General features: G+C 37.0%; 2 protein-coding genes across 2 annotated transcripts in view; both read left to right on the plus strand.

Annotated features, from left to right (window-relative positions):
• Positions 1-2,191: 2,191 nt before the first annotated feature.
• LOC128530392 (kazrin-A-like) lies at positions 2,192-6,405 on the plus strand. The gene is made up of 6 exons (XM_053504319.1): positions 2,192-2,515; positions 2,783-3,014; positions 3,089-3,190; positions 3,759-3,925; positions 4,780-4,894; positions 5,103-6,405. The coding sequence occupies exons 1-6, from the start codon at positions 2,400-2,402 to the stop codon at positions 5,238-5,240; spliced, it is 870 nt and encodes a 289-aa protein (XP_053360294.1). The 5' UTR covers positions 2,192-2,399; the 3' UTR covers positions 5,241-6,405.
• Positions 6,406-7,500: 1,095 nt separating this feature from the next.
• Positions 7,501-16,058, plus strand: part of tmem51a (transmembrane protein 51a) — a 13,490-nt gene continuing 4,932 nt past the window's right edge. Inside the window, exon 1 of the mRNA XM_053503199.1 lies at positions 7,501-7,676. The gene's annotated coding sequence lies outside the window, so the exon portion shown is untranslated. The remainder of the gene's footprint in view (positions 7,677-16,058) is intronic.

A 16,058-nucleotide genomic window follows, 5' to 3' on the forward strand; every position in this document is an offset into this window, starting at 1 on the left:
CTCTAGCGAACTTCAGACGGGCCTGGACATGTACTGGCTTAAGCAGGGGGACACGTCTGGCACTGCAGGATTTAAGTCCCTGGCATGATTAACATTCACTAGGTCCCCCCGTGTGATTCTGGGATTTTTGCTTACAGTTCTTGTGATCATTTTGTGGTCTTGTATGTCTTCCATTTTCTAATAATTGCTTCCACAGTTGGTTTCTTTACACCAAGCTGCTTACCTATTGCAGATTCAGTTTTCTCAGCCTGGTGCAGGTCGACAATTTTGTTTCTGGTGTCCTTTGACAGCTCTTGGAGTGTGACTGTTTGAGGTTGTGGACAGGTGTCTTTTATACTAATAACAGATGCCATTAATACAGGTAACAAGTGGAGAACAGAGAAGCCTCATAAAGAAGAAGTTACAGCTCTGTGAGAGACAGAAATCTTGCTTGTTTGTAGGTGTCAAATAAATTCTTTAAAAATCCTACAATGTGATTTTCTGAATATTTCTTCTTATTTTGTCTCTCATAGTTGAGGTATACCTATGATCAAAATTACACGCCTCCCTCATCTTTTTAAATGGGAAAACTTGCACAATTGGTGGCTGACTAAATACTTTTTTGTCCCACTGAACATTTTTAAAATGGCACAATTCAGTGTGAGCCACAGACTGCTGCCTAAAAAAGTCTCTTGCATATAGAACTGCCTTTTTCCCTTCATCCACTGATTCAGACTCGGACGGCCTGTCCAGCCCGTGCCGGTTGAGTGCGAGTCTCTCAGACACTGAGGAGCAGCTTGACAAACTGCAGCAGGTGGAGCTGGCACGAGTAGTGCCCATGTCCCGGTGGCGAGCTGGCACTATTCAGGCCTGGCTCGAGGTCATCATGGCCATGCCCATGTACATCCGTGCCTGTGCAGAAAATGTCAAGAGTGGCAAGGTCAGAAAATATCAAAAGCAGCTCATAATTTACTACCTTTCAATCTGTTTGCTAACATACAGTGCAGGATATATTATACTGTGCAGTACACTGTCATTGCATACATTATTAAAATACAGTATGCACTTCACCATAGATGCAACATAATAAAAATACCATAGTGTAATATTAGGATATCACTTTTAATATTTATAGTTTGTTTCCAATTCTCAAACAATTTTACCACTTTAATTGATGAACATGATTAAGTCTTGCTAAATCTTACCATAAGCACCTTAAATTAATTACAGTACTGAAAAAGAAAATGAAGAAGGTCTGAATTTATTTCACATTCTGTCCTTTCCCATAAGTGCTCAGTAAAATTTAGGCATGTTAATTGTGCAGGGAATTCAGCTTGTCTTCATCCTGATGTCCATTTGCTTAACAGTGCATATCAAGCCATTATGGTCATTATCAGACATCAGAACTCCATAAGGCAGAAGTGTGGTGCCATATGGTGCACCTGGTCATATAAAATGGCCTCATGTTTCTTGACCTTTAAACCACAATACAAAGAAAATAACTGATCTGTTGACTTCCATTGCAGGCCTGCCCATAAGGTTATGAACGCAGGATAACCGCAGCATAGTAATATGTAATATGGGTGAAAGCTGATTCACCATATGAAACCACTTTATTCGTTTCAGTGCATAGTTAGGGTTAAAAGTCAACCTGTTAAACCACTGCCTGCATATCTGTTTTCTGCCTTATCTTTTCTTTTTCTTTTTTTCTGTTTTTTGTAAATATGATCCTACTCTCAAGATTTTCATGATGGCTTCCTTCAACAACAAAATAAAAGTAGCACATGTGAAAATATTTAATGTATGCTATTTACACACAGTTTCTTCACTGCTAATTGCTAAAATCTCCCAGTAAACCTAGCCAAACTTTTACACAATATAAAAGCCTAATGTTAGCTACCTAACTATTGAAGCTAGCTCATTGCAAACATTGTTAGCTAATGCTGGAGAGTTAACTACATACCAGTGTTTTAGCAGTACTGTGTAGATAATGCTAGTTTTACTGATTTGCAAACAGAAAATCTTTTAAATAGCCACCTAACTATTGTACAGTAGCTAGCTTGTTTTCAAACATTGTTAGCTAAGGCTGGAGAGTTAACTACTTAGCTGTGTTTTACCTGCATTTGTACTTGCTAATGTTAGATTTAATTATTGGCACATATTTACAGTATTTTTTTTTTTTTTGTTACTTTTACCTGGTTGGAACAGCAATTTTACAGTTTAATATGTTTACTAGTTTCTTTGTTTTGATTTAAACAAAAGTATATCTCTGTGTCAGGATTTTTATACCAGACACTCCTATTTAACCTGACTGAATTCACCAACATAAATGCTTAGTACACGTTTGATAAAACACTATACATAGTAAGCATAATACTGTTTATGCTTATATTCATTGCCATGTGTCTGTACTGTAGGTAATGTTAACCTTGACTGACACTGATCTGGAAGTTTGTTTGGGCATCAGCAACCCTATGCATCGCAGAAAACTGCGTCTGGCCATAGAAGATTACAGACAGGCTGAGTCGGGACATGGGTAAGAAACATTGTCCGAAATTATACACCCAATCAAAACATGAAATCCATAGTAGGTCCTTGCAGTGTAAACATATTTACTACTGCTGCCACAGAAGAAGGGAAAATAAACAGAGCCGGGTATATAACCAGCGTAATCACCTTGACCACAATACTATCTCCTGTGCACACAAATGTTGCTATACTGTACACACCCATCACATATATTTCTAATATGTTTATTGTAACTAGGTTTGCACAACTTAATCTGATTTGTGTGTGCTGTCAGATTATCAAATGCTGCAGATCTTGACCACCACTGGGTGGCGCAGGCATGGCTAAATGATGTTGGTCTGCCGCAGTATTCCCAGTTCTTCCACACACACTTAGTCGATGGACGCCTACTGAGCACAATCACACGAACCGACCTGGAAAAGAACCTGCATGTGTCCAAAAAAGCCCACCAGAGCAGCATGTTGCTGGGAATCCAGCTCCTACACATGCTTAACTTTAACAAAGAGGTACATCCGATGCATGCATGAATATACAAATATATTAATAATACCATAATATAATATGTCATATATTTCTAAAGCTGCTGCAAGCAAGACGAGGAGACTGTGAGAACCAGAACTCAGACCTTCTGGTCTGGTCATGTCAGCGCATTATTAAATGGCTCAGGGACATCGATCTGAAGGTACACAAACACTTTAAAAAAGGATGAAAAGCATTAATTTTGAGATCAATTAGTATTGGTTGCACGGTGGTATAGTTGCACCTCCAGGGTCCGGGTTCGATTCCCGGTCAGGCTCGATTCCCGGTGTGTGCATGGAGTTCGCATGTTCTGCCCGTGCTTGGTGGGTTTCCTCAGGGTACTTCGGTTTCCTCCCACAGTCCAAAGACATGTAGGTTAGGCTGATTGGCGTTCCTAAATTACCCGTAGTGTGTGAATGGGTGTGTGAGTGTGTGTATGTGTGTGTGCCCTGCGATGGATTGGCACCCTGTCCAGGGTATACCCCGACTCATGCCCTACGCCTCCTGGGATGGGCTCCAGGTCCCCTGGAATACAGGATAAAGCGGTATATATGATGACTGAGTGAGTGAGTGATCAATTACTGTTATTATCTAGCTCTTTGAGGTCCAAGCTTAATTTACATTTTATATTTTTTTAGAAAGGCGCAGTAATATATCACCAAGAAAAATCTGTAATGCAAATAAAGACATACGGTTACAAGGTTGCATTTTGTGCAATATACTGTTTTTAGGAGTTTGCTGGCAGTCTTCAAAACAGTGGCATTCATGGTGCTGTCATGGTGCTTGATCCTTCCTTTAACACGGACTCCATGGCAACAGCATTAGGTATCTCTGCAAGCAAGCACATGGTCCGTCAACACCTGAATGAAGAAATGAATGGCCTCCTTGCTGCTGCAAGGTGAATGGTGGAGCGTTATTTACTTGTCTTTTGAAAATGCATGGCTGCAATCATGTAAATGCCATTGCTTGTAATTGAATAGAGTTGAATAGAAATATCCCACTACTCGTAATGATGTACTAACCAGAATATAGTAATTTGCCATCAAGTACAAAACAATTTCCTCAAGCCCAAAACAAGTCAACAATTACTATTTCAAAAATCAACCCAGTAATTTTAGCCTCACAGCTGGAACAGACAGGTTTTGAATCCATTAGCTTCTACATTAGTCAAATTCATGTCTTAAATCCATTATGCTCTGTTAAAGTCAAAGTCAGGACTCAAATGTACATCTTACATTGGCTGGTCACCTTAAAGAATTACAGGAGTTGTGATGGCTCCTGCAATTTACAATGATGCCCACTGGTGTCTGAAATATCCTTTCCCTGCTATCAGAAATTTTCTACTGGATGGAGACCCCAGGACAGACCCAGGACCCACTGGACAAATTACATCTTACATTGGCTTGGAAAAGTCTGGGGACCCCCGAAGGGGAGTAGTAGGAGTAGTGAATTCTGAACTGAGATTCTTAGCTTGTTGCCTCTTTGATCCCAAACAGAAAAAAGAATAACCTAACATGGAAGGATCAATTTTTTCCAAGCCCAACTCCAAATTACTCCATACAGTTTAGTATTAAATCATAGATTCAATCATTACTCCTGTCTAGTTAAAGTCCAAGTCTATAACTTAAGTACAAGATCACTGATGATAACGTGCATAGAGGGCTTACTATTCAACATGATAGTTAGCAGCGCATTACTACTTTGACCAACTATTTTATGGTAGCTTTAAACCTTGTCATTGTGCTTGTGCAGACTGGATTTTGACCAGGAAGGTAACACCATGGGAACATCCCATAAGAGCTCTCTGGGACGTTCCACGATAAGCCACCATGATGGCCAACACTCCTTCAGGCAACTCAAAGTCAGGGTGAGACATTTACTTCTTCAAAGTATTCAGGTTTTAAAAAATTAACAGTGACAATAAAGAATGTCAAGTAGAATAAGTATTTTTAGTCTCTTCTGACTGAACAATTTCTTATTGTGTATATCTATGTATTTTGTATGTAAGAACTCATGGTATTAAAATTTGGCTTAAGGGAAATATGTGAAAACTTGAATTTATATTCTTCTTTCAGCCTGAGGTAAGCTTCAATCTGAAGAGCCATGGTGGAGTAAACACCACTTCTTTAAACCCTAGCCATGAGGATGCCTCACCGCAGTCTGAAAACAGTCCAGCCAGAAACCTCCCTGCTGCTGACCTCACTAATGTCTAATCCTAACTCTGCAATCCCGAGACATGGTCCAAAGCCATAATAAGCCTGATCTCAAGGGATTAAGCTGTAATGAAATGTTGGTGATGGAACAGACCTTTACATGAATTGATATTTGTCAGCCGAAACCTTTTTTGTGGACATTTTTATCATAATGTTATTTAATGTATGTTTTGTATTGACAACACTGGTTCTGAGATACGATTTGGACTCGGGCACGAATCTTGCACCTGCTTTTAGCTTCAAATAACATCATACCATTATACATAATAAACATCTGTGGTCCTTTTTAATAAACCATATAATGAAACAGTCACTAATATTTCTGCAAATTGTGCAAGTAAAGTTTTAATGAACAAACATGGAGCTTTGTAAATAGCATAAAAATAATTTAATTTGTACCATGTGTCTAATGTTAAAAACATACCACTGATTAAGGCTTAAGTTTGCTCATCTTCTCAGTTTTTGTCCACTGAAAATAATGCAAATTATTGTACAATGAATGGTTTAATGACTCACCTGATTCTGTAGACATAGCTAGAGCCTGGTATTAGATTTATAAGACTGTTAAAAGAGACCGTTTAGAAAATATAAATTAGTCCAGGCCTAGGTTTAACCTGAATAAAAAAAAACAAGGAAAAAGGTCAGGAAACTAATCTGATGCCACATTGTCCTGTATAGACGTGTTTCACCCTGCATTCCCTAAGATAATCTACTAACAACACTGAAGCTAAACCTGGGAGAAACCACTCATTATCTTAAAGCTCAATGACTAATAAATGAATTATCTCAAACAGAAACGATACACTTCTCTGTAATGAGGTGGCTTTGACAGATTGTCCCTGGAAGCTACAGTATAAGATTTGCAGTCTTTTTATTTTCCTTGTTTTATTTGGATGTTTTTAAGTTGAAGTTCTGAGCCATATAATAAACCGATAAAGACAGGCCCACAGTTGTCTGCAGTAAATAACCCCCTGATTAAAATATGACAAGGTCAGTCCTATAACATTGCCATGAAAGGTATAAATAGTACATTGCACCCTCTGTTCTAGTCATTTGATAACTTACCTACACAATGAGACCATGGCTGCTCATAAAGCTGGTTAAACATTGCAGGAACCAACTACTGCTCTGGAACAACATGTTAATAAACTGTATGTATTTTAAATCATTAGTTTTAATATACTCCAGGTGCATATTTGGAGATTATGAGTTTATACTTTATTCTATATATGTTTATTATTAATATTATTAATATTATTATTATTATTATTATTATTAACACATACAAATGAGAGGGATGATTTATATTTATTAATTTATTTATTTTCTATACTGATTACCTGACTTAGGGCACAAGGCAGGGTACACCCTAGAAAGGATGCCAATCCATCACAGGGCACACACCACAGCACCCAAATCTGCATGTCTTTGGACTGTGGGAGTAACCTGTAGAAAACTTGCGAAACATTGGGAGAACATGCAAACTCGATGCACACAGCCCCAAAACGGGATTGAACCATCAACCCTGGAGGTGCGGAGGCATGGTGCTAACCACTATGCCACTGTGCCACCTTGGGATGAGTTATATGTGTTCACTAATGTCAGTATCACCAAGGCCAGTATTGCAATAAATAAGAGTTTGTTATGCATCATAGGTGTCATAAAGTAGTAATGGTTTAGTGTAAGAATAAAAAGAAAAAAGGAGACTGGGTGCACTGGGTACACTGTGTTCTGCACATGATGTAAGCCTCCTCAGGCCTGACTATAGTCTTAAATCAGATCTTTTAGAGAAAATTGCATGCAGATGTATGAATCAGATATAACTCATATCAGACACAATGAATCATAAGTTTGTCTTTTTTAATGACCGGAACCTGTGCCGGGAACACTGGATGCAAAGTGCGAGAATTCAGCCTGGACAGGATGCCAGTCCATTGCAAATCAATACAGGCAAGTGTGGCATAGCCAGTCTGCATACCAGCATGTTTTTGTTTTGTTTTTTGGACAATGGGAGGAAACCTAAGAACCTTGAGAGAAAAACCAAACTGCTAATGTCATTATGTTATATGGTTATTCATTTTTAAACAAAATGACTTGTTAAACACAACCTACAACAAATGTAGGTGTTGGAACTAGCTGGAGGTAAATCTTTGCCAGGTATAAAACTCCAGACACCAATAAAACACTTCCGTTTGAGTCTACATCACTCTTATCACTGGGTGTCTGTGGGCGTGTCTCTACTGTAGACCGCGCGCGCACACTGCGGACGGACAGGAAGAAAGACACTTAACGGCCGAACGACATTCAGGGTTGTTTTCCTTTGTGTATTTTTTCCTTTCTTAACTTAGATACCCTGTCTTTTACGAAAGTAATACGGTCTTTTAACCCACTAAACTCCTGAGATACTTGGCTGAATCGGAGTGCGACAGTTACAAGGTAAGTAAGGCGTCTCAGTTACACTTTTAACGTTAATTCTAAGCGGTTTAAAGAGCCGGAAAGTCACTTCCTGGAGATTTCTATGCTTTGTATTGTAGTTTACGGACACCTGGAGGACTATATTTTTATTTTTAGTAGTAAGCTTGTAAGTGTAAAACTAACTTGCTGTTACGGCGTCACTGGAGTCACGCTTCTATCAGCCTCAGTTATACAGTGAGTAATGAGTATTAATATCTGTATATATGCTTTCAAACATAGTTTTTTCTTGTACTCAAATGTTAAGATTTTTTTTTTTGAGAGGTGTGTGTGTATATATCTTTAACATTTCTCTGACTGGAGTATTGTATTAGGAGTTGGGAACAGACGTACTGCTGCATTTCTTAGTCCTTTTCAAGTATAGTATGCCGAGTGGTGTTCAGTGCACGTGACTTCAGGCTCCGCCCACTGCCATCTCACAAGTCCAGACTTGAGAGAGTTCATTCAAGATTCAAGATTAAAGTTTCAAAAAAGTTTATTAATCCCAGAGGGAATTTGCTGTGCCCGGTTACAGCTGCTCAGTGTTCGTAGGAAAAAAAGGAAATGCATCAATGCGGTTACAATTACAGGAAAATCTAGGAGGGGAAAAATATAAAAGTGAGGATCACAGTGAACTTGTGTTCTTAACTATACACTACCAGTCAAAGGTTTGGGCCCGCCTTCCCATTCCAGGGTATTTCCTGATTTTCAATGCCGAAGTAACCTGAAAGAAGAAACAATGCCCTTTGAACAGTTGATACTGAGATTTTTAAAAAAGCGTTGGCAAATATGCTTGCCCAAGTATTTTTTATGTGTGGGGAAACACTGCAGAGCTATCATGGGTATAGTCTCATAGGTAAAAACAGACATATTGATAGGTTTATTAATATACAACATGACAATACCTTTGACATAGATAGGTTGGGCAAGTGTGAGGCATCTATTGCCGCTGTGCAGCAAATGCAACAATGTTAACATTATCACAGACCTAGACAGAGATGCTTCTAGCCAACTCTGTAAAGAGAAGTACAGCTGGCATGTAAATGGAGGACCGGTGCTCCACGCTGACTGCTAATGGACACAAAGGCTCTTTAGTAACACGATCATTGTAAGTTTAGCACTACTACAAAATGTAACTTTTATTTTAATTAATAGCTCTTAATATTCAATAGCATTACTCTTTATATAGAAAGTGGAAGTAGCTGAGGTTCACAAAATGAATGTATTTTATATACAATTAATGATATAATAATTATCACTAAATGATGAAACTTTACATATACATGAGTGATTTCTGGAAATTGATCATACATCATAGGTGTCATCATAATCCCATAATTTTGAATACCTCACTTATGTTTTTTACTTACCTGGATTTTTTTATTTAGTGTTTTATGGCTTCCCTGCAGGAATTTATGTGCATCAAAAAGTTTTGGTGATGGTAAATTGGCAACGCTACAGAAGCTGGAACAACATTGACATTATGTTATTTTTGAAAGTTAGAATTATTTAGAAGAAATTATGTTTCAGTTCTACCTTAGTGAAATGTTCAAAAAAAAAAAAAAAAACTTTAACAGTAAATCAGCAGGGGAATTTGAACTCTGTTCTGGTGGCTACTGTAATAGTACTTGCAGGCTTACCACTACCACTACCACCAGGGAACACTGTGTTGTAACTAGTAATTAAGCACCACAAAAAGATTATGTATTAAATTGGGCAAAAGAAGAAAAAAAAAACAGCTTAACCCCTGATATCTGTTATGCAGTTTGGACGCTGTGCAAACACAATATTACAGTACAGTAATTTTGGTGCTGAAATGCAGCTCAAAGTAATATTTCCAAAAGAAAAAAACAGAGTTTAGAATAGTTATAGAATCGACATACAGTGAGTCACCATAAGGTGATTTCCATCCTTAGTGTTGTCATCAAACAATCAGTCTAAACAACATTTGAATCTCAAACAGTAGAGCAGTGTCTCAGTACATTTTTAATACAGCTTAAAAAAGCATTGTTTGATAAACTGCTTTGCATCGCTGCTTTTACAGCTAGTACTTTAACATGTTGCTTCAAAAAACCACAGCATGCTTAGAAAAGGACTGTATTAAGAAATGTGTTGAATGGATTCTTCAACATATGATTACATGAATGATCACACTTCAGCATTACACACCTACTGCCTAGACTCTTTGGGCAAAATAAATATGTGAACAAGATTTCCAAACACGTTTCAGCATGACAGTATCTCTGTGCAAAGTAAGGCTCATTAAGACATGGCTGCCAGGTTTGAGTTGAGCCCTCACCTTCACCTCACTGAACATCTTTGGGATAAACTCGAAGGCTGACTTTGTTCCAGTCCTTCTCATCTCATATCAGTATACCTGACTTGTCACTAGACTAAGTCCCCACAGCCAAGCCGTATGTACTGTAAATTTAGTGAGGAGTGAATGTTATCATAATAGCAAAGAAGGATTAAATCTTGAACAAAGTGTTTAAAAAGCACACAGGGGTGCGATATTTAAATGTCCCAAACTTTTGGCAGTATGGTGTAGCTGTATTTTATACCTTTCATTTACAGGGGTAAAAAAATGTACTATATTTAGTTTGTTGTTTGATCTCAGTCTGTAATTTTAGGGGTCAAAACAAAGCATTGATGGTATATAGAAATCTTCATCACCTTTTGAAAAGAAGTAGAAGAGTGCAGCAGGTTATAAAAATATCATAAATATATAAAGGCTATGTAGCTTGTCAGATTGCTGGTGTTGTAAAAGTATAAAACGTAAGTAGAAACTGAATGCTGACATTCTGAAAAATAATACTGAAGGTTTTCACGATTGTAAAGTTTTGAGGTGATTCATGACTGGAGAATTAAATAGGACTAATGAGAGTTAATAGGGAGAAATAAAACTGAAAGTAGAAAATCCCCAGTAAAAACCACAGGTATGTTTAATAGTAAAAATGTGATGAGAACATACAGGATTGAAACTAAACATATGTGGGGGTTTAAGAAAACACCTGATTAGTGTTACTGAGGCTAATCAGAAAAAAGTCTTAAATTTGCTATGGAGCTTAAAGATAGAATTTGGAGCAATAGAAAAGGTCTGACAGGTTGTCCGCATTCCAGAGATACGTGAATTGCCACTGTATTCCAGAGATTCTGGTTCTGTGAGCATGATAAATCATTTTCACATATGAATTGGCCACCGTATTGTGTGCTCTAATCAAAGCTAAAGGTGAATGAATGAAAACTAGGAGTGTGCAACTTTTTTTTCTGGCCAGGCAGTGTAGTTTAGGGCTAAAATTTAGCTTTTGTACCTGGATCTCCAAGAAAAGTGGACTTTATATTAACTTAAACACCTTTCCCGTTGTATTGAAGTTTCAACCTCAAAGCACACAGATATACCAGGGACAGGTTTATGATCATACTATGTGGGGTCTTATCTCTGGAAGTTTTTCCTTGCCACCATCAGGGACAGTCTGATCATATGTTTTTTCCATAAGTTTTTCTTCATTTATTTTTTCTTTTCATTTTTTAAATCCTGTAAAGCTGCTTTGTGATGACCACTGTTAAAAGTGCTATGAAAATAACATTGATTTAATTTGCAGTATTGATTTTCAGGTCTCAGTCACTGTTTAAACCACGGTTGAGATGCCAACCCCAAAGCTAATTGCAATAGTAGGGAATGAGAAAGAGTACATTATGGCAGCTTAAAAGCCATGTGGTAACTTATAATAAAATAATTGTAATAATTAAAAAGTCCTCTTCTGAAGTGGGCCATGGGGACCTTCTTCTGAAAAGTCACAGTCAACGGTGATTTTAGAGGCTGTTGGGGACAAAGGCAGGCAAAAAAAATTACATCCTTCTACATATGTTTATATAAGTTTATATAAAAAAGAAGTTTGTAACCCCTCAGGGCCTTCTTTACTGCTCTGTAAAGTATTTATGTGTCAGAGAGAAAACAAATGACCTGCAAATGTTTAATCGTATTATTATTCAGTCTTTTTGTGATAAAAAAAAAATTCCCAAGCACTAAACACTCTGATTTCTCATCCATGCTGATGTAAGAGGTAGGTGTGTTCTGTTTACATTGTGTCTAATGGTGCAAGGTTTGCATGGACAGGCTCTGAAAAGCATGACCCATGAAACATCCTTGCTGAAGATTTGAACATTTCTGATGTGTCTGATGTGAAATGTCTATGAGATTATACTTAAGATTGCGGCTAGCACAAGTTTGCAGTTTTACATGAGCTGGAGGGATCAGATTTCAAGGAAAATATAGCAACCATCAAAACAACAAAATATCAACAGTGACCTTTGTCTGAAAGTGAATAATATGGATTGGATCATTTTAAAATGTTCAACCATAGAGAACAACAACTTAAATAGCATACATTAATACTTCGAGGATTGTTTTAAAAATAAACAGGGACTTATAACAGGGGGTGCATATATGCAGGTAGTCATTACTGCATATATCATGGTATTATTAATTGAAGTGTTAAACAGTCTCAAGTTCTCATTTTTATCTGTAGGTTCTTGATGTCTCTGTGCCAGCAAAGAAAACCATTATAGATAAGATAAATCTATTATAAAAGCAGTGAATAACTGTAAGCCTGTAAAGGTCGGTTTATGGTTTAGATAATACTAGAAAGCTAAAAGGTAACAAAGGTTAACATTTACAACGTGATGGATTGAGAACAGTGGTAATAAAAACAACTGTTTACTTCACTTTGTCTATAAACTATAATGGGATGTTTCTAACGCTTTTGATATGGTTATGGAGGTACAAAATTTATATGCAGATTTTTTAAATTATGCTTGAAATAAAGATTGAATAAATAAAAATTAAATAAAATATGTAACAGTTTTCATTCTCAAGGTGATTTTAAAGCATTGCATACCATCATGAACTTATATATTTAAAAAAAATATTAACTCATCAGCTCTTCTGCTGGTTATATCTATTGTGTAATGACTTCACTGTACATTTTATCGATAATTTAGTCAGCCAATAATGTGGCAGCCCCAAAGTGCATAAAATCCTGCAGATACAGGTCAATGGCTTCAGTTAACGTTCACAACAAGCATTAGAGCGGGAAAATGTTTGTTCCCAGTGATTTTAACCATGTCATGTTTGTTGGTGCCAGAAAAGCTGGTTTGAGTATTTTAGAAACTGCTGATCCCCTGGGAATTTTACACAGACCTCTTGTCTACACAAAGTGGCGCTCAAAATATTCAGTAAGTGGTAGTTCTGCGGGCAGAAACAGCTTGTTGATGAGAGAGGTCAGAGGAGAATGACCATACTGGTTTGAGCTGAGAGATTATTCAAATAACCACAGTTTACAGAATGCAAAGCATACTGAACCATAAGACAGATGGCCTACATAAGCAGATGACCACACTTGTTTTTACTATTGGCCAGAAACAAGATACACAAACTGAGAAGAGCACAGGCTTACCAAAGCTGGACAATTGATTGAAAAAATGTTGCCTGGTCTTTTTTTTTTTTTTTTTCAAATGTCCCTCAGTTTCTTGTCATGCCTACAGCAAAAAAACTTTCAGTTGGTTAATGATGAACTGTCACATGTAAGCTTGTAGTGGAAGCAGTTAGTAGTAATTTGGTCTTAGTGCCATTACATAGTGCTATAGGAATGCTGATTGATATACAGTATGGCATTTCTACAATAAGTATTGGTGATATTTTAGGACATTACTATTAATCTTATCAGCAACAGCAGCCAAGTTGGTAAAGTGTTTTGTTACTCTTCATTTTTGTAATACATCATAAGATGACCTTTCATGAATCAACAGGTAGAAATTAACTCTTTGATTACATGTCCTTGTTAGGTGTTGTACTTTTAACTTTAATTTACTACTGCATTCAAAGACCATGTATAAAAGTACTTACTTAAAACCTGCTCATTTTTATATTATTAAAAGAAATCTTTACATATGCTAGGTGGGTGAAATGAAAACCTCAACAATATCACACGAGGGGAGTGTTGTTGTGCTGGATATCAGCAAGATTGGGGTAAATCTCAAATAGCATAAAATGATAAGCTGGTGCACATTTTTCAGTGTATAGTACCTTGTTCCACCCACCACGTAGTGCACTTAAACAGGGGATAGAGAGGGTTTTGAGATTCATCCTTGTGAAGCTTATTAACTTCTAGACAGAACAACACAGGCGGAGATTTGGAAAGAGAAAAAGTAAAGTAATTACTAAGAAGACAAAGTTTTGTTTAAGAAGACATAACATCATCAGATGTGTTTTGCTAATGAAGTGCTTCCGTAATTGGTTTTGAATGTGGGTTTTGACCACCAGCTGATCTCTTCCTGTACTGTGAACTGTTCTGACCTACTTTCATCCATGCTGCAACAGACAGTTAGTATTATTAGCAATTGTTAGAGCACCTGTACATATAGTTAAACATCCCAGTAATGTTATGCTCTGTATCACAACCTGTGGAATGCCTCTGCTCCAATCAGATTCCTCGGTCTGAACTAACCTTTGAATAATATAGTATATGACAGTTAATTTGATTAAACACTGTGCATTGCTTGGCTTCTTTGGGGAATATTTTCAGAGCAAAATATTTGCATCCATATTGTGTGGAATGCCAGTTATTCAATATTAATTTCTTGTTTTTAAAACTATTGTATAAAATCTTCTTATATTCCATATAAGAGCTTTCTTGCTCATGCGAAATTACTTGCCTTTTGGGGGGGAAATTCCTGGCATTCCCAGGATGTTTGTTTTCATGGCGCTGCAACATTCAGATCCATGGTGCTTCTGTGCTTTTTTTTTTATCCTGTCTCAGCCACAGTCTGGATTGTTCTTAGCTCAGCTTTTTGAGTTTACAAACCACTTAAACTAAATGTACATACAATTCAAAACATGTCTCTTTAAAGGTTGTATTCTTTCTTGCTAACAGATTTCTTACAGCTATACTTTATACAAACTATTGATTACTTTAAAACATCTGTGAACATTTGTAGATTGAGGCTTGGGATGTACAGTATATGAATAGAACAAAAGTCATGCATTAAGTCAATGATATTAGCATTTATAGATGAAGTTTGATTCAATTCAGGTGTAGCTTCCAGAGCCATTTTTACAAAAACTTTGCATTACATTTTTCAATAATGAACACTTACATTTACGGAAGGTTTTATCATCATGTTAGGGGACTCTTAAATAATCAATGTAAAAATAGCTAAGATGTGTTTTCCTGGCAGAGAAAGTGTCACACTAAACCGGGGACCAGTTCAATCTGGAGGAGTGTGCTGATTATGACTGATCTCTGAATGAAGGCAATTTATGAGCCAGCGTGATCTACAGAAAATTTACAGACCTCTATCTCCCTCCTGAAGTTGTGTGATTGTTTTATTATCTGTATTTGTGCAGTTCTGATTTTCTTAATTGAGTGACATTCATATAAACACAGAAAAGCACCCATTCTAATGTTCTATTCATGAATATTTCATATTGCGTGTCTGTGTTTTTACATGTTTTATTTACAAGTTTAGACAATTGATTCACTCCTGCCACACAGAATGCTGCCCATCCTAACAGTGTGAATAGTTTAGAGTATGCCACCTGTAGGATTATAGAGAAATGGCAACATTTTACCATCTCAAATGCAAACATATGGTATATAAGTAAAAAAAAAATAATAATTTTGGAGTCAGTGTGGTGATATGTGAGTAGGCACACAAAATAATCTTGATAAATAACTTTGTATCGAGCGGCTTACACCCCTGGACAGGGTGCCAATCCATCACAGCATTTATATACAATGTGATGTTATTTAACCTTTGATGCATGCCCACATTGAAGAGCAGCTGTTTTTGTATGTATTCATACTGCAAGATTCAGATTACGTATTTGTAATCTGTTTCATTATTTATGCAAATATAAGATTTGTTTCTACAACATATTGTAATGTATGATTCTTTCAAATAGCGGGAATGAGAATGAGGTGCACATGACTTATTATATTATTATTATTATTATTGGTTTAAAATACTAACTTCAATATTGTACAGTAAACACTACAGTATTAAAGTAAGAACAATGTAATAAATGTATTTAGGTATTACAGTTGTGTTTCTGGCCCTAATGCAACCTGACTGTGCCTCATCTATGAATTTGCATCTTGGCAGCAATAGTTCCAGGCAGTAATAGGCTATGAGTTACTAAGCCTTGTAGTTTTTCATTACCTTCAGGGATAAGAGAGAAAGGCCTTCATTCATGAAGAAAAATTCCCCTTACATGCTTGCAAGCACCTGTGAAGCACCTGTGCCAGAGTAAAAATGGTTTACCTTGCTTAAAGATCCCCCCTCCCCCCACGTGACACCAGCCGACGC

Source organism: Clarias gariepinus, chromosome 9 (assembly GCF_024256425.1).
Source record: "Clarias gariepinus isolate MV-2021 ecotype Netherlands chromosome 9, CGAR_prim_01v2, whole genome shotgun sequence".
Classification (NCBI taxonomy): Eukaryota; Metazoa; Chordata; class Actinopteri; order Siluriformes; family Clariidae; genus Clarias; species Clarias gariepinus.

Excerpts from the sequence above, each read along its gene's own strand:
- LOC128530392 (XM_053504319.1), top strand. The coding sequence starts at position 2,400 with ATGTTAACCTTGACTGACACTGATCTGGAAGTTTGTTTGGGCATCAGC. Across the intron at positions 2,516-2,782 it reads CAGGCTGAGTCGGGACATGG|ATTATCAAATGCTGCAGATC; the intron begins GTAAGAAACATT and ends GTGTGCTGTCAG. Across the intron at positions 3,015-3,088 it reads TGCTTAACTTTAACAAAGAG|CTGCTGCAAGCAAGACGAGG; the intron begins GTACATCCGATG and ends ATATTTCTAAAG.